This window comes from Furipterus horrens, unplaced genomic scaffold, assembly GCF_987537825.1.
Source record: "Furipterus horrens unplaced genomic scaffold, mFurHor1.1.pri manual_scaffold_5, whole genome shotgun sequence".
In the NCBI taxonomy this organism is placed as follows: Eukaryota; Metazoa; Chordata; class Mammalia; order Chiroptera; family Furipteridae; genus Furipterus; species Furipterus horrens.
In genome coordinates this window covers 92,872,494-92,900,156 of record NW_028327175.1, presented here as the reverse complement: position 1 = coordinate 92,900,156, position 27,663 = coordinate 92,872,494, and the positions used below count along the sequence as shown (strand labels likewise).

At 41.6% G+C, this 27,663-nt stretch overlaps 1 protein-coding gene across 1 annotated transcript; it reads left to right on the top strand.

Annotated features, from left to right (window-relative positions):
• The first annotated feature begins 14,897 nt into the window (after positions 1-14,897).
• Positions 14,898-24,226, top strand: ZNF394 (zinc finger protein 394). The gene is made up of 3 exons (XM_090276678.1): positions 14,898-15,590; positions 17,893-18,013; positions 23,141-24,226. Exons 1-3 carry the CDS (start codon positions 15,138-15,140, stop codon positions 24,214-24,216), a joined length of 1,650 nt encoding a protein of 549 aa, XP_090132804.1. The 5' UTR covers positions 14,898-15,137; the 3' UTR covers positions 24,217-24,226.
• Positions 24,227-27,663: the final 3,437 nt, after the last annotated feature.

Sequence of the window (27,663 nt, the reverse complement as noted above, 5' to 3'; positions counted from 1 at the left end):
GAGGGTGTGGTAACTGATTCTGACCATTCACAGAACCTTGTGAAGTCCCATATGCTCTTTCCTCACCATTCTATGGTCAAAACCCCTCCCATCTTCTTGGGGCCTTGGAAGAACAAAATCATTTGCGTAACTAAGACACTACCTAACAGCCATAGATATGCAAATACATCTTGAAAGCTATCCCCTTCCCCCTAACCCCCAAACACAGGCTCTGGGGAATTTGGGAGACCCCACTCTATAACAATTTTATTCTTCTGAGCTTCTTTCGGAGGACTGGAAATTACTAGAAAATAAGAACAGAACATGACTAAGTGCTTTGTATAGCCACAGGCAGAAGATAACATTGGGACAAACTGCATCCTTGTATTACAACACCCCAATAGCCCAGGGGCCACACAAAGCAAACCCCCTACCCCTTTTAATCCAATTATCCAATAAAAGCTCAGAGCCCCCACCCCTCAATGCTGGCGTATCTCTCCACACCATGCCCCTCTCCTTTCTTGGAGAGTGAATAAAAACTTCACCTCTACACTTTCTTCTCTTTGTGAATTCTTTCACAGCCCATGTCACCAACCACCCTAACAGCACTAACCTCTTCTGTTAGGTTGTCAAATAAAAATATGACAACAGCTGACACAATACCTATCTGGTGTGAATCAAAATTATATCCATTTTTTTTGTCAGATTGGCAAAAAATATATTTTTGGTGTGCTGCAGAATATTAGTAATTAGTTAATATGTGCCATGAGATGAAAAGGGTTGCAAATCATTGCAATGAGATATACTATCTCAAAAGGAGAAGAGAGGGTGATTATTCAAGTCATTCTGGGAATGGACTTTTTACATAACCATTAGCCTGTACGCACAGCAAAAGGTCTGGAAAGTGCTGCTCTAGGCACTTTGAATTTTGTCCTTATATTAAACCAGAACTTCAGTGTGCTGAATACTTAACAGTTTTTATTCCTTCACAGAATCAGCTTTTTTGAATCATGCTCTGTTACCGCCCATCAGCTAATATTAAAGGGGCATTAAAATTCATTAATATTATTTACTTGGGAGATCGTGTTAAGATATTGTTCATTATGTTACATAGTGTTTTTTTCCTGGGCACTCAAGGAATATTTCTCTTCCCTCTTGTTACCAAGAATAGCTGGATTTCTCCTAAACCATTATTATGAGTTTGCTTTCCCCCGGAGATACACAGCAAATCATGTAATTGACCTTTTTTACTTGCATTGGCTGCTGATGCTTTTCAGAGGCAATTGTGGACTATTATTTGACAACACATCGGAGTTTACAGTAGGCAATTTGAAATCCCATCTTATCCCTGGGTTCATCTCATTTATCCTTTCTACTTACCTTTTCTCACTTAATCATTTTCTCATAATTATTTTTAAAGATGAGGCAACTAACTGTTACAGAAACAGGGGGGTCCAAAAACAAACCCCAGAGTTTGCAGCTGGGGGATGGGGAAAAGGAAGCAGCTTTTAAGACACCTTTGCATGCCTGGGGCTGGTTGCTGGTGTCTTTGTTATGCAAAATGGCTTTGACACTTCCAAGGCCCAAGAAGATGGGAGGAGTCTTGAACTGTGGGATGGTAGGGAAAGAGCCTACAGAGCCTGTGTAGGGTTCTGTGAATGGTCAGACCCAGACTGCGTCAGAGGCCGCAGCAGGGATATATAAGCAGCTGCGGACATTTTAGCTCGCTATCGCGCTCTTGTGCCCTCGCGTGCTCCTTCCAGCTGGCTTGGAGGAGGGAGCTCTCCAGGCTGCTTTAAGAGGCTCTCACCATGCGGTTTTGAGAAGGAGAGGAGATCCACGTGGGTTACAAGAAGAAGGCAGTTTACAAGGACGCTGAGAATCCAGGTGGTTCTGCATTGAGAGCTGGAGCGCATCAAGGCACAGAAAGAACCTCCCCAATCAGAATTGAGTGATTGGCAGCTGCTGGTAAAGCTGAACTGTGCCTAGGAAGTAGGAAAACGGTGTTTCTGACTTTCCTAAAACTGGCCAGTTCTGGGAGGGGGAGGCAGAACTATGTGCAAATAAACAATTCTTTTTCTTTTCACTAAACTCCGGTATCGAGAGTTATAATTCTGGCGGCGGGCAACTGGGCCGCTAACTAAACAGCCTGTGGGTTCCGTTTCAATTGGAGCTGCCCAGGGGTTCTGTTACATAACATTTTTCAATGTCATTAGGCACACAGAAGTATACCATTCAATGATATCAGTGAGAACAGATGAAGGCACTTGACATTCTACTGTAACTGGGTAGGTCAGAGCATAGGTCCTTGGAAAATAGAGGAGTTAACCCCCTGCCCCCCCAATTCTGCCAAAAAGGCAGGGATGTGGGGAAGGGTGTCCATGGAGCAGAAGGCACAGTGTTTAAGGTACATTGCATAATGTACCTTCTGGAAGGGAGTGATACAGAGAGATCTGATCAGATCACTGGGGAGGAGTATGGAGGGATGGTAGTGTAGGGGCACCAAATAGTCCCTGTAAAAAGTTTCAATATGTAAGTATGTAAGGGCTTTAAATGTTCTTTGTAAGAAGTAGCAAGGACTGGCTAAAAGGCCTTGGAAAAAGGAATGTAAGAAGGAGTGTTATAGCAATTAGTGATTTACAAGCTAAAAGCACCTCAGCCTCTATCACCTCCCATTTGCTTGCTTGTGTCTGGTTTATAACATTTGTGAAGGTTGTGCTTTGCAGAATGTCTAGCCCTTTGAAAATAAATTGCTTCACAGGGAGTTCGTCCCTGGCTGAAAAGTTATGCTGCCGCCGAAGATAACCTTATAGCCTTGCGAATTTCTGTTCCTGTTACTGCCAAGACATTCCTGCAGTCCTGCCCAGCCCCCTCTTCCTGAGGCTGTTTCCCGCCAAAGAAGAAACAAAGAGACTGCACCAGTATAAAAACCCAGCGTTTAGACTCCATTGTAGGTTGGAGCATGTTAGATACCTGCTCAGGGTCTGCCCAACTCCTGGCCATTATTAAAAACCCTTTGCTTAAACTTATACACCGCTTCAGAGTCTTCAATCTTGCCTATGTAGCCGTAACAGTAGGAGGAAGTTGCCAGAGGCAATGGTAAACAGTCTAGGACCACATTGGCTGAGAAGACGAATGCCTGCAGAGCACATAGAATTATGGCCAGAAAACTTAAAATAAAAAGAGGGCACAGATGGGCTCTCTGGCTCTCCTCCTCAAGGATGCCTAAATGATTATGCTGCAGCTGTCTACATTTTCCAAAGGACGGTATTTTGAATGGGAAGGAACTCCAGGTACAGCCTAGGACCACACTGGCCTAGCAGAGGGTGGCAGGTTTATTCTTCTTCAGGTGTTCTAGAGGGGATGGGCTCTGAGGCAGAAGCCTGCCATGCTTCCAAAATTGTGTAGCTTTTGTATCTTAAATGTTGTTTTAGTTTGTAAACTAACCCTGTAGAAATAAGATAATTAAAACCTAACAGGGTGAATGATAGGAGAACTCAGGTGTTAAAGAGTTTAGTTTTAATTGACAGGTTTAAGTGATTAAAGCTGCAACTAACGAGTTAAAGATTTTAGCCTTAATTGATAGTCTTAAGTGACTAATGCATATGAAAAGCTGTTATTCCAAAATTGTGTAGCTTTTGAATAAAGATTCCTTTATCACCAAAACTTTGCCTCTGGAATTTTGCCTAGAGGGTGGCAGTGGGAAGCTGCCCCCCACTTGCTGTTTGGCAACAGGAGGCGCTGTGGAACAAAGCTGCTGCCTGGGGAAAACTGTAAACAAACTGTAAATGTGACCATGAGAACATGTGCTGGCAGAGTCACTCGTGACATAGCGGGCAGGGGTTGGCGGGAGCTCATATAATGCCTGTGTAAGCTGCTGAGCCAGATGCAGAGCCCAGGATGGACAGATACAACGTGTGCCTGTGCATGGCTGGGAAACTCTTGCCCTTACTAAAAATGGCAGCGAAAAGAAGGTCAAAGTCACTGGGGAGCTGACAAAAATGGTGGACACTGATGCACCATAGGAAAAACTGGGCACTCCCACTGGTGTCCTGCCCATGTGGGATTTTTGGAGGGCCTTTTTAAAAAGAAAAAGAGAAGAGAAGCTGGCTCACTCTCGCTCTCATGGTTCGTATGGGTGCTTGGTATGGAGAAGTCACTCTCTTGCTTTGGAGCCTGGTGCAGGCTCTCTCTGAGCTTTTGGCATTTGGACATTCTGGGCCTCTGACTCTGCTCCCCACACAGACATGAACACTTGTGGGACCAGGAGATGCCAGGTCCTCCAGGGTCTGCAGAAGATGGGAGCCCACTCCTGGAGGCAGGGTTCCACACTGGAATGTGTGCCTGCCTACATGGGCTCCAGGATCTGGGACACCATGGTCCAGTGTAGCCTGGCACATGTTTCCAAGACTGCTACACGGAGACTGAGAGCCGTGCAGACCAGATCCTGAAAAAGAGAGCTGCTGTGAGAAGGTGGCAACTCTGAAACCCATAAGTGCACATTTCAGAGTGCATGGAGATCTGTTTGCATGACTGGCTTAAGGACAGATAAGGAAATGGGGAACTTCTGGGCATGCTTTTGGCCTGTAGTCTTTTGGGGAGAAAGAGAAGTTCTGGGTCTTGTGGGAGAGAGGAGGGCTCAGAGCAGGAGTGCTCTCAGCACCCCCAGTATTGGAATACTGTTAATACCTTCAATATTGAGCGTCGGCCTGCGAGCTAAGTGTCGCTGGTTCGATCTTCCAGTCAGGGCACATCAGAGAAGGAAAACTCTGATTCCAAAAAACCTCCGCTGCCTTGCGGCATACCTCTTCAGGGGAAAGGCTAAGGGAGTAAACCCCGACAGAAAATCCGGAGCCAGAGTCCCTAAGGCGGTTTGACGTTGTAGTCAAACACCGGCAACTCCTGCGGCGCACCTGAAGCCAAGCTGTATTGACTCCGTCTTTCCCTTGGATCCTTCAGCTGCGAAGAGGGGGGGGGGTCTGCTGCATGGGCAACAGCAGACCCTCCATATCACCCTGCCCAGGCTCTGTAGCTTCAGCTTCACTGGAGAGGACACTCCAGCGTCATCGCAAGATGTCGATTCAACACGGGAGGAGACAGATGCCGTGTCACTCCCGAGTCGGACTGCACAGCCATTCTCGGCGGTGCAGATAGACTCTTAAGAAGCTACACCATCGTCTCTCGAGGCTTTGTAGCTTCAGCTTCACTGGAGAGGACACTCCAGCGTCATCGCAAGATGTCGATTCAACACGGGAGGAGACAGATACCGTGTCACTCCCGAGTCGGACTGCACAACCATTCTCGGCGGTGCAGATACTCTTAAGAAGCTACACCATCGTCTCTCGAGATGGACGGCTGCCGACAACGACGACGACATCACTGAGTCATATATAAAGGTGCCAAGCAGTCAAAATGCAATTTGCATGGTTACACTACAGATAAAGGGAAAAGGGAAAAGCTACATTATAGGAGAAAGGGAAATAAGAGCTGAGAAAAACAGTATATCATGATTAGAGTATATAACACAACCCAGCAACAGACTGATAAGCAGCTGGTGAGCAGACAGAATCAACAGCTTCTCGTGCTGGGAGGAAATGAAAAATGCATGTACTGCCCTCAGTATTTGGTATACTCTCCTAGATTCTGTAATTATTTATACAGGCAGGTATTTTCTGGATTTAGGTTTGTCTGTACTGTGAAAGTTTCTCTTATTTATGGATGTTCATTCTGCCTTTAATTTCTTTGCCTGTTCTTGACCACTTAGTTGAAGCCTTGTGCAGTACAAGAAAAATAACTTGTCCTGCCAAATTATGATAGCATCACCACACAGATGAATAAGTAGACCTCTGCTAAGTTTCTGCCCTCCAGGGACTTTCAAGCCACTTGGAGAGATCAGATATAAACATATGACAAGATATGTCATTAAATTATTACATGTTGCTCCACATTTTTAGAATGACAAATATGAGCCTTGAGAATTGTGAATTTGTTTCTCTGGAAGTTTATTTGCCACAAAAAAAAAAAAAATGAATCCTGAAAAAATCTGCCTTGGCCTATTTCATGTTTTGTTGATGTCTAATTAAAACAGATCAAAACTCTTCCGGCCAAGATGGAGGCCTAGATAGACACGCTGTGCCTCCCTCCACAACTAAGAAGGAATACAACTACCTCAAAACTATAAACAACCAGATGTTCCAGAAAATCAAACTGCATGGAAGTCCAGCAAACAAAGATATAAAGAAGAAATATTCATCCAGACAAGTAGGAGGGGAAGAATTGGGGCAGAAAGAATTCGGTGTGGTGGGGGCAGCTGTGGGCCAGCGAAAAGCACAGTCACACATTTTAAAAAGTAGGGAGGGGCATCTGGGGAGCGCTCCCAGCACCAGACCACACGCACAGCTTATGGTTCCAGCACAGGGGAAAATAAAGCCTCATTGCTTCTGACTGTGAAAGCCAGTGGGGGTTGGGGAAGAGGAAGAAACTGCTGGTCTCTCTGTAGAGTCTGCTTGTTTAAAAACTCCCACACACACCCCGGTCCCAGAACGTCCACAGACCAACCTACTCTGGGAATGACAGCCAGGGCAACAACTAGAGAGATGCCAGTCCCATAAAGAAGTGGGAGAAGTGCTGGAAAAGGGACAAATGCTGAACAAGCGGCATTGTTCTCCCTCAGACCCCTCCCCCACATACAGCACCACAACATGGTGAAACAGGTCCCATACTGACGAATACCTAAGGCTCTGCCCCTTACAACATAGCAGGTGTTACAGCTCTACCTAAGACATAGAGGCAAACAAACACAGGAGCCTGTCATGATGAGGAGACAGAGAAGTATGGCCCAAAAGAGGAAACAGATCTAGGCTCCAGTGGGAGAACTAAGTGACAAGGAGATAGCTAGCCTAACAAACATGGAGTTCAAAACACTGGTGATAAAGGTGCTCACAGGCTTTACAAATATGCTTAAGTATGACAAATGCATAGGGGAAGAAGTGAAGGCTATGCTAAATAAAATGAAGGAAAATCCACACAAAACCAATATTGAAGGGAAGGAAACCAACCTTCAAATCAAGGAAGAAAAAACCTGTTGACCAGTACAAAATGAGGCAACAAGAATTGAAAAAAATGAGGAGAGGCTTAGGAATCTCTGGGACAACTTTACACGTGCCAACATCCAAATTATAGTGGTGCCAGAAGGAAAAGAGGAAGGGCAAGAAATTGAAAAATTATTTGAAGAAATAATGAAGGAAATTTTCCTAATTTGGTGAAGAAAATAAACATATAAGTTCAGAAAGCACAGAGTCCCAAACAAGGTGGACCCAAAGAGGATCCCACCAAGACACATCATAATTAAAATGTCAAAGGTGCAAGATAAAGAGGGAATCTTAAAAGCAGCAAGAGAAAAGCAGAGAATTACCTACAAAGGGCTACCTACAGGACCATCAGGTGATTTCTCAAAAGAAACTTTTTTAAAATATGCTTTATTGATTATGTTGTTACAGTTGTCCCAATTTCTTTTCCCTTTGTTCCCCACCACACAGTGACTCCCCTTCCTCCAGTTGTCCTCCCCACTTAGTTCATGCCCATTGGCTGTGCATATAGTTCTTCTCAATATCTTCCTGTCTACTCCACACCCTCCTACTATGCTTCTTAATTCTTGTACCATCTCTCTCCCTCCCCCACTCTTCCCCACTGACCTCTACCCAAAATGTTCCCCATACCTATAATTCATTTCCCACTCTCGTTGCCTTCTTAGTTTGCCTTTTTTTGATTCCCTAGCTTCTGTTGTTGGTGGTTGTGATATAGTTTTCATTTTAATGTTCATAGTTTTGATCCTCTTTCTCCTAAACAAGTCCTTTTAACATTTCATATAACAGCGGTTTGGATCTAATGAACTCCTTCAGTTTTACTTTGTCCTGGAAGCACTTTCTCTGCCCTTCTTTTCTGAGTGACAGCTTTGCTGGGTAGAGTATTTGTGGTTGTAGGTTTTTGCTTTTCATAACTTTGAATATTTCTTGCCAGTCCTTCCTTGCCTGCAGAGTTTTTTTTGAGAAATCAGCTGATAGTCTAATTGGGACCCCTTTGTACGTAATTCCCTTCTTCTCTCTTGCTGCTTTTAAGATTCTCTCTTTATCCTTAATTTTTGACATTTTGATTATAATGTGTCTTGGTGTGGTTCTCTCGGGGTCCAGTTTTTTTGGAACTCTCTGCACTTCCTGGACCTGTAACTCTATTTCCTTCCCCAAGTTAGGGAGGTTCTGCTTCATTATTTTTTCACATAATTTGTCAATTTCCAGTTCTTCTTCTTCACCTTCTGGCAACCCTATAATTTGGATGTTCAAGCTCTTATTGCTGTCCCAGAGGTTTCTGAGCCTCTCCTCATTTTCCTCACTTTTCATTTCCTCTTTCTGCACTGGTTGACTGTTTGTTCCTTCCCTGTGTTCCGATTTGTTGATTTGATCCCCGGTTTTCTTTCCCTCACCACCAGTTTCATATGTGTTTTCAATCATTTCAGCAGGACTAGCCTTCATTCCTTCTCTGTCTTGTTTAAGATCTGCTGTTAGGTCTGTAAGCACTCGTATAAGCAAAGCTTTGAACTGTGCCTCAAAGATTTCCTACCTGCTGATAGGTTAAATTAGATATTTGCTGTCTGGTCAGCTGCATCACTGGGATCTCTATCATGATCTGTGTCATCCTAACAGTTTTGTGTTTACGTTTACTTCCTGTGCAGGGCTGTCACACCACCTACACTACAGGGGGTGGAGCACCATGCACTCATCACTACTGGGCGACCCTTCTCACCACACTGTAGCATTTTGTGTGTGGGGGCAGGGGTCCAAGATGGATTCCTGCTGTTCACTCTCCATTAAGAGACCGGGAGCCTCCTCCTCCGTCCCCACCCCCTGTGGCTCTCACAGTCTGAGGCAATGGGAATCTGCCTTCCCTGGCATTGGAATCGTGAGCTGACGGGTCTGGTCTGCAGCCAGGGGTGCTCCCCAGGCACTTCTCACCTCCCTTCAAATACAGGTGTCTGCGCTCACCGCCGTCCTGCCGCCGCCACTGCAGCTGCCTCTGCCAGCACAGCTTGACGTCTCCGCCCCAGCTTCACTTCTCCTATCTGTCTGGATGAGCACCACTTCTTTATAACTTCATATGTTGGACTTCCATGTAGCTTTATTTTCTGGAACTTCTGGTTATTTTTGGTTTTGCGGTAATTGTATTCCTTCTTAGTTGTGGAGGGAGACAGAACGTGTCAGGCTAGGCCTCCATCTTGGCCGGAAGTTTCAAAGAAACTTTTCAGGCAAGAAGTGACTGGCAAGAAGTATTCAATGTGATGAAAAGCAAGGACTTACAACCAAGATTATTCTATCCAACAAAGCTATCATTTAGAATGGAAGTGCAGATAAAGTGCTTCCCAGACAAGGTAAAGCTAAAGGAGTTCATCATCACCAATCCATTATTATATGAAATGTTAAAGGGACTTATTTAAGAAAAAGATCAGCCCTGGCTGGTGTGGCTCAGTGGTTGAGCATAGGCCTGCAAACTGAAAGCTTGCAGGTTCGATGCCCAGTCAGTCACATACCTGGGTTGCAGACAAGGTCCCCAGTAGGGGGCGCATGAGAGACAACCAAACCATGTATCTCTGGCACATTGATGTTTCTCTCCATCCCTTCCCTCTCTCTAAAAATAAAACTTAAAAAAAACTTAAAAAAAAAAAAAAGACAAAGAAGATCAATACTATGAACATTAAAGTGATAGCAAACTCACAAATATCAACAACTGAACCTAAAAAATAAAAACAAAATTCAGCTAAGTAAACCAGAACAGGAACAGAATCATAGGTATGGGGATCATTTGGAGGATTATCAGCTGGTAGGGAAAATGGGGAGAAAGGGGGAAATGGTGCAGGGATTATGAAGCATAATAGGTTGGTACAAAATAGACAGGGGGGAGTTCAGAATACTATAAGAAAGGGTGAAGCCAAAGAACTTATATGCATGACCGATGGACATGAACTAAGGGGGGTGGGATTGCTGGAGGGAAGGGGGGTATTGGGTGGAGAGGAGCAAAAGGCAAAATAAGTGGGACTACTGTAACAACATAATCAATAAAATGTACTTTAAAAAATGAAAGGAAAACAGATCACAACAAAGTAGTACAACACTTAGCTGCTAAAACCTAAAGTAAGGTTGACTACCTGTGGTTTTGCACAACTTTTGGATAAATCATTAGTTTATAAGTTAAAGTTTAGGCCGTAAAGATGTCATATGGAATTCTTACCCTGCCTGAGACTTTGCATTTATAAATCATGACATTAATTTTACTCATTTAAATAAATAAATTTTAAAAATGAATTTATCTATAACAAATCACTTTGATAACTCTTGTTAAGTCATCGTCGGCAGCCGTCCGTCTCGAGAGACGATGGTGTAGCTTTTTTTTTTTTTTTTTAAATGATTTAATGTGTTTTATTGATTAAATTATTACATTTGTGCCAATTTCCCTTCCCTCTGGGTGTAGCTTCTTAAGAGTCTATCTGCACCGCCGAGAATGGCTGTGCAGTCTGACTCGGGAGTGACACGGTATCTGTCTCCTCCCGTGTTGAATCGACATCTTGCGATGACGCTGGAGTGTCCTCTCCAGTGGAGCTGAAGCTACAGAGCCTGGGCAGGGTGATATGGAGGGTCTGCTGTTGCCCATGCAGCAGACCCCCCCTCTCTTCGCAGCTGAAGGATCCAAGGGAAAGACGGAGTCAATACAGCTTGGCTTCAGGTGCGCCGCAGGAGTTGCCGGTGTTGACTACAACGTCAAACCGCCTTAGGGACTCCGGCTCCGGATTTTCTGTCGGGGTTTACTCCCTTAGCCTTTCCCCTGAAGAGGTATGCCGCAAGGCAGCGGAGGTTTTTTGGAATCAGAGTTTTCCTTCTCTGTCTTGTTAAGTAATGTAGGTGATTTAATGTAAATGTTAAATTAATGGAAAGTATTCTTCATTTCAACTACATGATTTGTTTTTCTGAACATTCTTGTATACAAATGAATCTAAAACATGTAAATGATTATTGTACTTTTATTATGTATTCTGGTTCTTGAAGCAAGGGAAAAAACACTGAAAAAATCTTTCACTATTAGCTAGATTATTATCTGCTGACTTTTATGACTAAATGGGATCCAAAGGTTCACTTATTTCCATGATACTTAAAATAAGTATTTGGTATTTTGTATACTTTCAACCATCTTATAATTAAGAGTTTTAGTCATGTATAATAGTGTCCTAGGGTTAAAACCAAACCATCATAATTATTTTTTTAATTTATTGATATTTAGAGGGAAGGAGAAACATAAATTTATTGTTACACTTGTTTTTGCATTCATTGGTTTCTTCTTATATGAGCTTTTATTTTATCCTCGCCCGAAGATATTTTTTTTTATTGCTTTTAAAGAGAGAGGACGAGAGGGAGGGAAAGAGGGAAAGAGGGAGAGAAACATAGATGTAAGAGAGAAACATCGATCAGTTGTCTCCATACATGCCTTGACTGAGAATCAAACCTGAAACTTTTCAGTGTATGGGACAAGGCTCCAACCAACAGAGACACACTGGCCAGGGCAGAATGCAACTTTTTAAATATTTTATTTTACTTTTCAATTACAGTTCACAGTCAATGTTATTTTGTATTTTAGTTTCAGGTGTACAGCATAATACCTTACAAAGTATTCCCCTCAATATTTCCAGTATTCACCTGGTACCATACTGAGTTATTACAATATTATTGACTATATTCTCTATGCTGTACCTTATATCCCTGTGACTATTGTGTAACTGCCATTTTGCTTCTTAATCCTTTCACTTTTTTCATTCAGTTCCCCAACTCCCCTACCCTTGGGCATCCATAGGGATGTAAATTTTTAAAAGAATAAACTATTATTTGAAACAAAATGTTATAACACAAAATAATCTGGATGTTTTTCCTATCTGCTTTTTACCTCCAAGTTCTTCAGATAGTGATTTATTTGTATATTCAAGCTTAGGCTACAAAAAAATGTAATATTGGGTTGACCAAAAAGTTTGTTTTTTTCTGTAATATGGCTCTAATAGTGCTTAGTTGTCTTTAACTTCATTTGAAGTAATTTTGTTTGATGGTATTGTGACAGCTGTCATATCGGCGAGCATTTTTAAAAAACTTATCAAAATTGGGGAATTTTTGTGTAGCCATTTTTTATATGTTCAAACCTGTAGAGAATTTTTTAAAAAAGATTTTATGTATTTGCTGAGAGGGTGAAGGGAGGGAAAGAAACATTGATGTGAGAGAGGAACATCAGTTGGCTACCTCTCGCAGGCCCCCAACCAGAGACCTGGCCCGCAACCCAGGCATGTGCCCTGACTGGGAATTGAACTAGTGACCTTTCAGTTCACAGTCGAGCACTCCATCCACTGAGCCACACCAGCCAGGGCTAGCCATTTTAATATTGAAGATGGAAGAAAATATGCAACATTTTTGGCATATTATGCTTTATTATTTCAAGAAAGGTAAAAATGGAACTGAAATGCAAAAAAAAAAATTGTGCAGTGTATGGAGAAGGTGCTGTGACTGATCAAATGTATCAAAAATAGTTTGCAAAGTTTCATGCTGGAGATTTATTACTGGATGATGGTCCATTGTCAGGTAGACCAGTTGAAGTTGATAGCGATCAAATCAAGACACTAATTGAGAACAATCAATGTTATACCACACAAGAAATAGCTGACATACTGAAAATATCCAAATCAATAAAGTTATTGATGAAAATAAAAAATATGTCTTTTATTTTATGGAAAAAACTAAACAGACTTCTTGCCAACCCAATAGAAACCATGGAAGCATAGAAAGGAGGAAAGAGGTGGGATGGCAGTGTCCATATTGATAATTAAACATGAGGGTGAGGGAGCTCTTTTTTGTGGTGAGTTGGAGGTGGCTGGCTACTTTGGGATGAAACTAAACATTTCTTTCCCAGCCACTGGCTTCCAGAAACTCATTGAAGTGGATGATGAATGAAAGCTTCTACTTTTTATGAAAAGTTTATGGCCACGGAAGTTGTGCTGATGATCTGGGTGAAGAATGGATGGGTTATGTGGTTTGAATCAGTGGTGGAAACAACAAACAAGGTTTCCCCATGAAGCAGGGTGTCTTGACCTATGGCCATGTCCTCCTGTTACTGAGTAAGGGGGCATTCCTGTTATAGACCAAGGAAAACTGCAGAAAGAAAATGCAAATTTGTTCCAGGTTTCATTGTGGATGCCAATCTGAATATTCTCAACTTGGTCATTTTTTAAAAATGGAAGAAAGATATTTTTATTTCACTGATACTACTTACTGTTTCGTTGCCTGGGAACCAAAAGGGCTGTCAGAATCTGCAAGCTACTCAATCTCTCTAAAGCAGATGATGTTTGTCAGTATGTTGTGAGAAAGCCCCTAAACAAAGCAGGTAAGAAACCTAGGAGCAAAGCTCCTAAGATTCAGTGTCTTGTTACTCCACAAATCCTCCCAAACAAAAGGTGGTGTATTGCTTTGAAGAAAGAGCATACTAAGAAAAATAAGGAATAGGCTGCAGAATATGCTAAATTTTTGGCCAAGAGAATGAAGGAGGTCAAAGAAAAAAATGCCAGGAACAGATTGCCAAGAGAGATAGGCTGTTCTCTCTAAGAGCTACCATCTCTAAGTCTGAGTCTAGTCAAAAATGAGATTTTCTAAGTAACAAATAAATAAGATCAAATATATATTTTAATGCAGGAGAGGGAGTAAATGATAAAACAAGGAGTTGAGCTTAGACTAGCAAAAAATCTTTGGCAGCTATGATGCTGAGTGTGAAGGACTGCAAAGGAGCTGGTAGAGACTAATGCCGGGTGCTATGGATTTGTTGCCTATAAATTTATCTACACCATGTTTTAATTTAAATATGTTTTCAGTCCACTTAGACTTTTTAAGCTTTAATCTCACCTGTGAAGTTTTTCACTGTACTCAACACCCTCCCCCCAACCAGATATGGTGTATTATATCTACCTCTGGTTGTACAAATGTACACTTGAAAGTATTGCATTTACCACACTCTCCTGTAAAGATTAAAGTGTCTGTCTCAGGACACTGAGCAACTTGAGGACAAGGACTTTGTCTTCACCAGTTCTGTAATAATATCCATGGTGCCAAAATGGTGCCTTGGTATGTATTGGTAAAAGATACTCTACAAACCTTCCTTGTATAAACGAAGACCACATGCTTCAATGATTTGTTATCCAGTCATTGTACAGCTGGATCTTTAACTTTTCCTAATGTTAGGTTCAGCAGAGTGAGAGGAGACAGGACAGGAGAACAGGAAATAAGTTTATAAGATTTATTTGGCCAGCTGCAAACAGGTGGGCTGAGATCAAAAAGGTGTCAGTCCCCAACAGCAGCAAAGTAGGGGGTTCTTAAATGGGCGCAGGAGTTGGGGGACCTCCTGCAGATGGTCCAATGGGGGAGTTGATTAAGAGCAGGGTTGGTTCTGAGAACAGAGAAGTTGCTAAATTACTGTCTGCAGATAAGGATATCTTTGAAGGACATAGGCAGTCACTGGTGAAAACAGGTACTGCGGGGGCAGCAGATTTATTCAGGGGTAGCCTAAATATTCACCTGAATTCCTGGAACCCAGGTCTTATGCCTAAGACCTAAAACAAAACTTACAAACTTTATTCACAATGTGTTAAAGAATAACATTCAAGCTTTAAAAGAAGCATATCATTTAGTTCTGGACCCTGAAGGACTATAATTTCCCAAAAGTAAGGTACGTATACGTGCCTGGAAGGTGCGAGAGGGCAAACAACAAAGACTCATGTAAGTCCTCCAGGGCTCCTAGAGAGCCCCCGGAAATGAAAGGGCGGTTCGTGCCCCGCCGGATGTCGGTGGCGCACTTCCGGCTTGGGTTACTAGGTTTGCGGATGTTTTTGTTATGTTTTTAAACCTTTTTTTGTCACGAGACGAGGCGGGTACTAGGTGGCATAGCTGCAGGTAGGAGCACTCCTGCAGAGGACCGGGTGGGGTGAGCCCCTGTTTAAGGAGGGACTATGAGTTACATGGTTTTTTGCAGGGTTTGATCTTTTCTCGCCTGAAGGCAAAACTACAGGAAAGTGGGCACCTGCGGTCTGGAGAACTATGAGTTCGAACTCAGTCGCAAGTCAAGGCAGTGACGCTGAGACGGGGGCCCGGACGGTGGCTGCGGGGGCCAGGGTCGCCGCGCTTCCCCAGCATGATGGACTTTTGATAGTGAAAGTGGAGGAAGACTCACCCGGAGGTCGGGAATCCAACCCGCCCGTGGAGTGTCTGGATGCCGAAACTTGTGGACAGCGTTTTTGGCGGTTCCGTTATCAGGAAGAGGCCGGACCTGAAGAAGCGCTGAGACGGCTCAGGGAACTTTGTCGTCGTTGGCTGAGGCCTGAGATGCACTCCAAGGAGCAGATCCTGGAGCTGCTGGTGCTGGAGCAGTTCCTGACCGTCCTGCCCCCGGAGCTCCAAGACGGTGTGCGGAAGCACCACCCCGAGAGCGGGGATGAGGCTGCAGCCCTAGTGCGGGCTCTTCAGAGAGCGCTGGATGGGACCTCATTCCAGGTGAGGAGTGAGTGTGCTGGTGGGTGGAAGTGTAGGGAATGGGGTGTATAGGGTGCTGTGAATTTCAGAAGTGTTTTTCTTCCTTATTACGTTTTGTATAAGCTTAAGATGTATAAAACTTTTTTTTTCGGGTGTGGAACTGGCAAGCTAGGTATGTGTCCAGACCGGGAATCGAACCCTAACCCTTTCATATAAAGGGAGAAGCACCAACCAACTGAGCCTCCTGGCCGGGTTGCATAAAACTTTTTCCCTTCCGTAGGAAAAAGTGACAAATCCATTCAAGAAACGATCCTTGAGTTTATAAGACCTCCCAGCACAAAACCTGCATGGGAGTATTGTTTACCCCTTGTGAGATAGGTTTTGTCTAACTAGATTATTGGGGAAAGAAAGATGTCAGGATACTAGAAGAACAATTCCCCACCACTTTGAATGTTAAGATCCCTTTTTACTTTTTAACGGTTTGGTGACTCCCTCCTCTAAACAATTGATAATAGTACTCCAGAGAGGAGAGAGAGGTTGGAAGTGGAGTTAATTTTTTATCATACCTATGTGATTAAGCCTCCATAAAATTTCCAATTTTATGGGGTTCAAGGAGCTTCCAGGTTGGTAAGCACACCCACTTGTTGGGAGAGCAACACATCCCAGTGCCATGGCGACAGAAGCATGTGAGCGTGGGACCTTCCCAGACCTTGCCCCGTGCATTGCTTCCATCTCTTTGTTTCTGACTTATAACCTTTTATAATAGACTGGTACTGTAGTAGGTAGATTGTTCTCCTGAGTTCTGTTCTGGAGCTGCTCTAGGAAATTAATTTTGAACTCAAAGAGGGTCGATGGAACCTCTGATCTAAAGCTGGTCAGAAGTAGGTCATGGACTTGCAGTTCGCGGCTGAAGTTGGGGAGGGGGCAGTCTTGTAGGACTGGCCCCTTAACCTGTGAGATCAGGGCCCATCTCCAGGTAGGTAGCTTCAGAATTGAGTTAAACCGTAGGATGCAGCTGGTGTTGGAGAATTGCTTGACGTGTGGAAACACACATATCTGGTATTAGAAGTGAAGTAGAGTTAGAGTGAAGTATTATTCAGAGTATTAAGAGTAGAGGAGACATACAGGAGTGTGGTTTTTCTTTATATAAAGACAGAGGAGTGGCTCCGGGGGAGGGGGGGTGTACTACAATCAGGTGGTGGAGACAGGAGGCACAGAACCTCATGAGAAAGTCCCCAGGGTCGTCAGGAGGCAGATCACAGAAGCTAGGGGAAAGTTTCAGCCAGACCCTAAATTGGAGTTTCAAAGGAAAAGGAAAGGCTTGGCAAGGTAAACAATAGGATTGGTTAGTTTAAATAATTTCAGTCAGCTGTAAATTAGAGCATTGGTTCCTAGTTGCCTGGTACCGAGCCTTGGGATGATTAAGGCGAAGGAATCTTGCCTCCTGGAATGCACAGGCCAGACAGGGAAGGTATGGGTCTGGTTTAACCAGTCTCAGCAGAGCCTTTTGCTCTCAGAATTGGGTGGCTCCATGAGGGGCAGTCTCCCCAGACAGGAAGTTTATTTTGTTTGTTTGTTTTTTAAGATGTCAAAACATGGCAAAATATAACAAAACATAACTGGAAAAAAAAAACAAAACATTTCCCTTCCCTGTTATTAAGTGAGGGATAGTTGGAGTCTCATTGTGAGTCATCCCTGGAACCTAGACAACCATCTCCCTGCACCAGTTTTAGATCCTTCCCTTTCTAAGAACTGTAGCTTTACCTTCTGTGAATAGTCAACTTACATTTAGATAGGCCATCTCAAAAGATCATCTTGTTGGGTAATCATCTTATTGTACAGTGGTCAAGGAAGGAAAAGGAAATTTTACTGAGTACCTGCTGTTGGCGAAGTACCTTCATCTTCTTAAGACAAATGTTTGTATCCATTTTACACACGAGGAAACTGTTTCAGAGCCAGCATTGGAATTTAGGACTTTGGTTATCTGTACATTTTTAATCTGTATAAGATTTCCATTTTGAAAAATCATAGTGATGAAACTCAAGTGAATGTTTTGCTCTCATCCCAAATAGTGTAGACAGCCCGCAGAATGGCTTTTTGGGATTACAAGGGAACGGCAGCCTCTGTCTTGGTCACTTTTAAACTCCCCCATCTGTACAAAATTTACTGGTAAAGACTTAACGGGCTATGTTTGTTACTTCGTTCTCAGGGCTTCCTCCTCAGTACTAGCTAACTCCTCTCTGGAGTCTGACCTCATCCTAAGACTAGTGGTAAGGCTCTCCCTGGACAGCAGGTGCTGATGGGAGGTCTCCTTTTGTTTCAGGACTTGGTGAAGGTGAAGGATGTGTCTCTAACCTTGGAGGAGTGGGAGCATTTGGACCCAGTTCAGAGGGACTTCTACAGGGAGAACATGCTGAAGGATTATGGGAACACTGTCTCACCAAGTAAGTGTTGTGATTTTGCTTGCTTCTAGCAGTGTGTCATTTGTTAAAGACTTACTTCGGTCTGATCACTGAGCCAGTCTGCCACTCACAGACATGGGTTGAGAGCCTTAGAGTCTCCTTTGTGACTTAACAATGCCTTCTTTTTTAAAAAAGATTTTATGTGTTTACTTTTAAAGAGAAGGGAAGGGTGGGAGAAAGGGAGAGAAACATCAGTGTGAGAGAGAAACATTGATGGATTGCCTCTACACCCCTAACCAGGGACCTGGCCTGCAACCCAGGCATATGCCCTAACTGGGAACTGAACTGGCATCCTTTTGGTTCATAGGCCTGAGCTCATTTCACTGAGCCACACCAGCCAGTGCAAGACCTTTCTTTTCTGTATTGTTAGGTGATAGATTTGGCTTCTTGTTTTGATTCATTTTTTAATAAAATACATCGAGAAAAGTATAAAAAAAATTAATGGGAAGCTGTGTGTCTGTGACCCAGGTTTATCAGATTTTAATATCAGACATATTGGCTTCATATTTTTAAAAATAAATACTATGTTATAGCTATAGGTGAAGCCCTGTTTACCCTCCATGAAAGCTGTTTCCCTCACTCCTTCCAGAGGTAACCAATATCCTGCTGCGGTATTTATCATATCCATGCATGTTTTATATTCTTTTATATGTTTATGTAGTCTATATATGTATGCAAACATGTATATAAAAACTATATAAACATGTGAACATATAAACATGAACATACATATTATTTTTACAAATTTTATGGTATATAAATTGTATCACTGTATGATTCTTTTGCACCTTGCCTTTTCCCCATTACATTTTTGAGATTCATCCATGTTGATACATGTCATTCTAGTTTATTTATTTTAACATCCATATAGTCATTGTAGGATATTCCAAAATTAATTTATCCATTCTCCTGTCATTGGACATTAAGGCTTCTAATTTTTCACCATTACATACAGTATTATACTGAACATTCTTGTATCTTCTTTCCTATGGTCATATGTAGGAGTTTCTGAAGAGAATGTACTTAGAGATATTTGCCTATCTTGCTGTCTAAAAGTATACCAGCAGTGTAATAAGAATTCTTCTTTCTCCTCATCCTTGTCAACATTTGGTGTCCAGTTGATGGCATGATGTCTTAACACAGTAGTCCAAGTATTCCTTTTAAAACAAGAAGAAAAAAATTAAAAATATGGACAGTAAAATGGCAAAAAATATATATCAACAACGAATCTAAAAAAACAAATGAACAAGCAAAACAGAAACAGACTTATAGGTACAGAGAACATTTTGACAGTTGTCAGATGGGAGAGGTGGTTGGAGGAGTCGGTGAAAAAGGTGAAGGGATTAGGAAACAGGTTGGTTGTTACAGAATAGTCATGGATGTAAAGTACAGCACAGGGAATATAGTCAGTAACATAGGGACTATAGTCAGTAACATTCCTGTAACTGTAGGATATCAGATGGGTCCGAGATACTGGGATGATCACTTAGAAGTTATAAAATGTCTAATCACTGGGGTGTACACCTGAAACTAATGTAATATTGTATGTCAGCTGTAATTGAAAAATAAAAAATGATTTTATATTTAAAGAAATTTTTAGATTATGTCATACCTCTGCTCCTCATTTCACACAGAGTAAAAGCCTGTGATGCCTAATGTGACATAATGTGACATGGCTCTGTGACCTTGCCAGCCCATCTCCTACTCTCTCCTTCACTGTTCCAGCTCCACTAACCTTGCTGCTCTTTGATCGTGGCTGGCAGCCTGCTTCATGGTCTTTGCTCTAATTTATTGCTCTGCATGGAATATTCTTCCTCCAGATCTCCACTAAGAAAATTCCTCAACCTGTTTCAAGCTTTGCCCAAAGTGCACTTTTCATGGGGAGGTCTGACCTGACCATCATGTTTAATACTGCAGTTTGCCTACCACTGTCGTCTCCCACACTGCTGACTGATCCCTTGCTTTGCTTGACTTTATTTGTAACATTTATTACCCTGTAACATCCTATATAATTTACTTTATTGTCTGACCACCCTATTTGGAATGTAAACTCAACAAAAGGAAAGATTTTTGACTGTTTCGTTTATATTAACTCCCAGTGCCTAGAATAGTGCCCGGCATAGAGTAAGGTGCTCAATAATACAATTTAGATTAATTAATGAGTGGTATCCAGTGGTTTTAACTTGCCTTATGCTGATTTCTACTGGGTTAAATACTTTTCAGCTATATTTCGGACTCTCTGGTTTCCTCTCCTGTGAGTTGCCTATTTATATCCTTATCTCCACTCCTTCCCTCGATTATTTTTTTAAAAAATTGCTTTCTGGTTGTTCTGTGTATATTTTGATATGAATCCTTTGTTATTTTTATTGGTTATATAGGTGGCTTGTATTTTCATCATTGCATTTTTTGATATATAAATTTGAAAAAAAATTTTTTCAGTTTTTTTAAATCTTTTATGATTTATGTTTTTCAGATCTTAGGAAAATATCAGGCCCTTCTCAATCCTCTTTCCAATTTTGCAGACACAACAACTTAAAAATTTTTTAAACTCTTTCCAGTGGTGTTTATTTTTATATTTCTAAATGAGATACTTATTCTGTTATTTCCCCCAGTTTCAATTATTATCTCTTAACTGCCTACCAGGGAAGACAAGAGTTCTGTCCCCTCAACATGCACACAAATAGCAATTCGAAATTCTCTCATTATAGATAAATCAGTCTTTTGTTCATTAATATAGTTTCGGTATTATGCCTATATAAATACTATCTATATTCACCAATATATTGAGTAACTTTCTTTTATAGCTTCTATACTTTTTTAAAAATAGTTTTCCCTGGAATTAAAAAGTGCCTCATTCTGTGTGTGCCTACTTTTCTAACTCCTGAACACTAGTTCATCCACAAGCTTTCTGTTAGAAATGTAAAACTCCTCTCAGTGTGTTCATACATATCAGATACGCCATCATTTTCCTATGTCCTTGTAGAGATTCCCCTGAAGCTTTCCCTGCTCAGTGTGAACAGGCTTCTTCTCCAGACCTATTACACAACTGTTGTCCTACAACTTTCCTTCACTATCACCTTGGGAATTTCTTTTTTCTTTCCTGGATCCCATACCATTTTCTTCCTTGATTTTACCTCTACGATTTGATGGAAAACATCTTCTTGTGTGTTCCAGAGAATGTATACTTAGGAGCTAAGTTTTTTTAAACTTTGTGAATGTCAAAAAATATATCCTCTCTCACATTTGTATTATAGTGTGGCTGGATAATAGCATTCCATGTTATAAATAATTTTGCCTTTGAATTTGGAAGACAATTTTCTAGCTAGCTTGCCATGTTGCTATTGAGAAATCTGATGTTACTGTGATATTTTATCCTTGTACAATCTGTTTGTTCTATTAGAAGCCTTTAGAAGCTTCTCTTTAGTTTTGCTAATGTGAAATTTCACAATGATATGGCTTAGTATGAGGTTTTTTCCTCTTTTTTATTCATTGTTGTGAGTAGTTGGTAGGCCCTTATAGTATAGACATTCATATCTTTTGAGTTGCAAGGCATTTTTGTAGTATTATTTTATCTATCTATTTTTATCTTATTTTTACTATGTTGTTCTTGTGATTTCTTTCAGTTGGATGTTGGAACTCATGCACTGATTCTATAAAGTTTCCCAATCCCCTTCCCATTTCTTTATCTTTTGCTTCACTTTCTGTATCTTAGCTTTATTTTCCAACTCTTACACTGAAATATTTTTGCTCTCATTAATATTTTCAAGACCTTTTTTTTCTTTAAATATTCCTTTTCTCATAGCCTTCTTGTTCCTTGTATGCAGTATCTTGTTTATCTGAGTATTAATTATAGGTTCTTAAATTTTTTCATTTTATTCATTGCATGTTTCACTGGCATTTCTATTAGATTTCTTGAAATTTGGTAATCTTTCACTTTCTGTTTGTATTTAATAGTCAAACATAAGAATTCTGACTGGACTCTGTTGGGGTAGGACTTATGAACTGGGGTGGCCTTCAGTATAGGGTTGGCCATCTAGGTGCTGTTATACTTGAGAATTCCCTTACGTCAGTGTCTCTAGGTCTTTTGACGTGGGCTGGTAAGTTTTACTATAGAGAGATTATTCACTGTCTGCAGTAAGGCAGGTGCTATTCTAGATGTGGATATAGCCTGTGAAATCCGATATAAAAATTTCTGCCCTTGCTGAAAGCCTGGAGTATATTAGCTTTGGAACCAATAGTTTGAGCCTGAGAAGAGGACAGTACATTGAGCTTCTCAACCAATTAGTGTGTCAGTTTATGCTTGATTGTCTTGATATGATACTGGTACCTGTCACCTGTTCTTAGCTGTGCGTGATGTGCCTGATGCAGAATTTATCTGGTTTAGCCTTCCTGGAGAGTTAAACTGTAAGAATTTTGGATTGGGGGTGGGAGTGGAATCCAGTGTCTTGACTGTTTGTTCCTTTATAGGCTTTTATTTTAAGTCAGTCCTAGATTTATCTCCCCCATGGACCCTTGTCTTCAGACATTGGAGGCACTTGGTATATTTACTACTGTAACTCATCACTTGAATAGAATTTCTCCTGTTTTCTTGTTCTGATTTTTTAAAAAATTTATTGACTTGAAAGAGAAACATTGATTTGTTGTTCCACTTATTTATGCAGTCATTGGTTGATTCTTGTATGCGTCCTGACTGAAGATCAAACCCTCAACGTTGGTGTATCAGGACAATGCTCTAACCAACTGAGTTACCAAGCCAAGACCTAGAATTTTTTTTGTTAAACCATCCATCAGACATAGGATAAAAGCTATACCACCTCTACTGACAACCCTTCCGAATTTGCCTGTTATAATATGATGATTCATACAACAATGGAGTGGGGCGGCGGATAAGAGACAGATTGGTGGGTGCAGGTGCAATTATAAAAGCAAAAAAATAGGGATTGTACAGGAAAGTGTGAGCATATCTGACAGGTTAACTAAGGCAATTTAACTTTAGGAATGGTTTAATGGATATTTAAAAGGTTATTGGGGACTGTTTTTCTGCTAGTACTTATTTATTTCACTCTTGCACAGGATGAAATGCCAGCAATTTGTATTTTAATGTTTCAGGTTTGGAAACCAGAACTGAGAACAAAGAGTTGATTCCAAAGCAAGAAATTCTAGAAGTAGAGCCACAGATGCAGCTACAAGAAGAGTTCCAGGGGAAGGCTCCCCTGTTATCCAAATGTGGTGATACCCATGAGGACAGGGTAGAAAAGCAGTCAGGAAACCCCTCATTGCTGAAACTTGAATATTCTGAAGAGCAAGGACTCACCAGCATCTCAGATCTCAAGAACGGTCCCACAGAAAAGGGAGACTCCAAAAATAATGAATTTGGGAATAGTGCCAGAAGTTCAACCTTGGTTCTTCATCAGCATGGCCTGGCAGTAGAGAGGTCCATTAATAGTGATAAAGGTGGCAACAAGTGCAGGCAGAGTTTAGATATGGTGAAAATTCAAGTGGTGAAACCTCACAAATCTGTTGACAGTGAAAAAAAGTTCCATACTTCAGGCCCTTTTAAGAACCAGAGGCAGCTCCGTGAAGAAAGACCTTATAAATGTGATAACTGTGAGAAGAGTTTCAAGCAGCGTTCTGACCTCTTGAAACACCAGAGAATCCACACTGGTGAGAAACCCTATGAATGCCAAGAATGTGGGAAGAGCTTCAGTCAGAGTGCTGCCCTAATTAAACACCAGTGGACACATACAGGGGAAAAGCCATACACATGTCCCAAATGTGGGGACAGCTTCAGACAGAGCTCACATCTCAATCGGCATCAACAAATCCACATAGGAGAGAAACACTATAAATGTACTGAGTGTGGGGAAACCTGCCGTATATCCAACCGTTTTAGACATCAGAGAATCCATAAAGGGGAGAGACCCTATACGTGTGAAGAATGTGAGAAGAGTTTCAAACGATGCTCTGACCTCTCTAAACATCAGAGAATCCACACCGGGGAGAAGCCGTATGGATGTTCTGTCTGTGGGAAACGCTTCAGTCAGAGTACAACCCTCATTATACACCAGAGAACTCACACTGGAGAAAAACCTTATAAATGTCTTGAATGTGGGGAAAGCTTTAGACAGAGTTCACACCTTATCCGACACCAAAGGATCCATAGAAATAAAATTCCATCATTTTGACAAGCTTCTACATGAGCTGTTTTATTTCTTTTTCTTCTTCCAGTGCCCGGAAACTACATTTTCTGGCTTTGGAGTATTTCACTCATATGCGGATTGTATTTCCTTGGTCATCACACCCAACATAGATTTGGTCTGACTTAAGTCTCAAGACATATATGTTCATAGAGTATTGCTATGAAGGAGAAAGATGTAAGTTGGGAACCCCTTCTGCAGAGGAGGCTTCTGAAAAGCATGAGGGCTGACATGTGACAGAGTTCTGTTCTTATCTCTTTACTCTTCCTGCCTTTGCTGCTCTTGAACCAAATCTTGTGCACTCCAATTACTTCCCTAAGAATTCGTTTTAGTCAGTTAGAATTGACTTTCTATTTAGATGATAAGAGGGTATTTCAAATACTTTATCATTCAAAACACCTTATACAGTTCGGTGCATACAAGACCCACCCTGTATTTTGACTTCTAAAATACTTAATTTTACAGACTCCCTCTCCTTTCCCACTTTTTTCCCTATTGTGTTAAACTGTAGGCACAACTAAAAACTTCGATTAGAGCCTAAATCTTATTTTTCTCTGCTTTTCTGTACACTGGTAACATGTATTGCATCTAAATTCTTTCTGAACCATTTTTTAAATTGAGATATAAGCACATTATTGGATATTTGGGAAAACAATGAGAAAGAAAATCACCCATACTTCCACACTTGATCTGTTATTGGCATTTATAGTTGACCTTTGAACAATGTGGTGGTGAGGAGCGCCAACACCCTGCGCAGTCGAAAATCCATGCAGTATTCCCTCACTTATCGTGGGTATTACATTCTAGATGCCCCTGCAAAGTAGGAACCTTCCATTTATTCTATACTCTTAAACCTACGTAACTTTAACAACATACATGTACAGTACCACAAAATCCTGCGATATAGCGAAAAATCAGCGATAAATAAATATATTTTAAAAAATCCTGCGATACAGTGAGGCTGCGATAAGTGAACTGCAATATAGAAGGACTACTGTATAACTTTTGACTCACCCAATATTTAGGTCATCCCTAGGTATCTGTGGGGATTGGTTTCAGGACCCCTGCAGATATGAAAATCTGCATATGCGGAAGTGTGCCTTACATAAAATGGTGTAGAAAAATGCATATGCTCAGCCTTCTATGTTCGCAGCTTTCCAACCATAGGTTGAAAATACTGTCTTCGTCCGCAGTTGGTTGAATCCACGGATGTGAGACCTATGGATACAGAGGGCCAACTATAGATCTATTGAAAAAAACCCTGTGTGTAAGTGGACTTGCACAGTTTAAACCTGTGCTGTTCAAGGGTCAACTGTATTCCCTTCTGATCTTTTTCTCTGCGTATTTTTGTGTAATTGCAGCTTTTATATTTCATATATTTAAAATTAGGTATTAAGGATTTTATATGGTTTTCATAATCTTTATGCTTAATGGCTGCATCATATTCTGTCAAGTGGATGTAAAATTGAGCCTTTTTTCTTTTACTGGAAGTGGCAGGCATTTCTTATTTTTTATTGTTACAGGCAGTACTATAGTGAATATCAATGTAATTTTAGTATAATTTGTATTAATATTTAGAATCTAAGACTATGTTCTTGGGTGGAATTCTCTGGTCAATGTGTGTGCTCTTTTTGGCTTTTAATTCCCAGTTATATTCTGAGAATTCTACTCTAGCCTTGTTACCTTACCTTGCATCAATTTTTTCCTTAAGTGTACAAATACTGAAACCCAATGAATCACCTTTCAGAACCCACCTCCTTTACCTTGGATGTGGTTGAATAGTATTGCATGCTTTCTTCTTTGACGCTCATTGTAACCATTGGAGGGACTCTGAGGGCTGGCCTAGGTGCCTTCAGATTGTTGGGGTGTCATGTGGAGTATTTAATTTTTATTTAAATGAGATGTAATACTAAGAGAACTGGGCCGAGGGTGAGGTGATGGTAAAAGTTGAAGCAGGCCATGAGCTGTATCACACTGGTTTTTTTCTGAGCTTATTAAGGTTATTACATAGCTAGTAAGTCATGTACAGGGTGGGGCAAAATAGATTTACAGTTGTGAATAAGCAAAACAGTTTATTTTTGTATTATTTTAATTATTTTCCACATGAACAACTGAAAACCTACTTTTGTCCACCCTATATATAACCTGGTACAGGTTCTAATTCTAGTGTTCTTTTTACTATAGAAAATCTACAGATTTAAAATAGACTGTCCTCTCTCCAGCTGTAGTTTTCTTCCATTCTTTTCTATCTTCTAGAGACATTTACTGCTACCTATATGTTAAAGGGTATTTCTTAGATGTCCAGCCAGTAGGGTAATTAGCTGAACTTGGGTCCCAGGAACCAGACCCCTGCGGTTGCATGCTCTGACCAAGCAGAACAAGGAACTTGACCTAACTGTTATTCCTTTGAGCAGCAACCTATTCCTTTGAGCAATGACTTGGGGAATAGCAGTGACCTATTCCTTTGAGCAATGACCTGGGGAATAGTGGAAAATTTTTGTCTATACAAGCTGTATTTCTGTCCCAAGTTTTTGCCCCTGCAGGAACAGAAATGCACCTGAAATGCTTTATAAACCCCCCAATCCCTAAGGTTGGGGCTGTCCACCTAAGTCCGGCTTGTGGACAGGTGTGCAGTCGTTGGCCAGCTAATAAAGGCTCCTTAAATTCTAATTTAGTTGTCTCCGACCGTTTGGTTCTCGCACTTGGTCCACAACATTTGGAGGCCCCAGCGAGATACCCAGCCTTGGCTGGGCACGGGTCGTGAGACGGGCCAGCCACCAGACCCATCTCAGGGGGAGATCTCCGAGAGACGTTCCTCAGTCCCGAGTGGGACACTGGCTGGCGGGTGCCCTCCCTATCCTGATTGACTACATAGAGCCATTCGGATTCCTACCGGTAAGAACTCAGGTAGGGCCTCATACATAGAGGGAAAGGTATATGTGGATGGGCCCAGGGCAGGTGCACCAGGGAGCCCACGGGAAGGCTGGACTCAGCATTACTTCCAGGGCTCGGGCGAACTACACGATGGTGGGTTCGGCCCATAGGTTTTGTGTTCTGTGTTCTGTGTCTTGTTTAGTGTCTGTCTTGTTGTATGTCTTTTCCTAAGTGGCATGAGGTAGTCGTCGTCGTCGTCTTTGTCGTGTTTGCCCCTTCAATGTTTTCTTAAGAATTTCCAGGATTTCTGGAGGCGGGCCTCCTTCTATGGGATGCCTGTCACTCCCGGACAGTTGTTTTTGTGAATTGGAATGGCCGACCTTCCCAGGGGTCTTTTGGCCCTCTGATGGGTCTTTTGATCTTCGAACAGCCTACGGGGTCCGCCAGGTTTGTACCAGGAGGCCTGGGCACCCCGACCAAATTCCATACATTCAAGTTTGGATTGACATTTTGGAAGACAAACCTAAGTAGTTAAAAACCTGTCAGAAGAAGGCTGCTGTT

Coding starts and splice junctions, on each gene's coding strand:
- ZNF394 (XM_090276678.1), top strand. CDS start 15,138: ATGAGTTCGAACTCAGTCGCAAGTCAAGGCAGTGACGCTGAGACGGGG. Junction 15,591..17,892: donor TGGATGGGACCTCATTCCAG/GTGAGGAGTGAG, acceptor CTTTTGTTTCAG/GACTTGGTGAAGGTGAAGGA. Junction 18,014..23,140: donor TGGGAACACTGTCTCACCAA/GTAAGTGTTGTG, acceptor TTAATGTTTCAG/GTTTGGAAACCAGAACTGAG.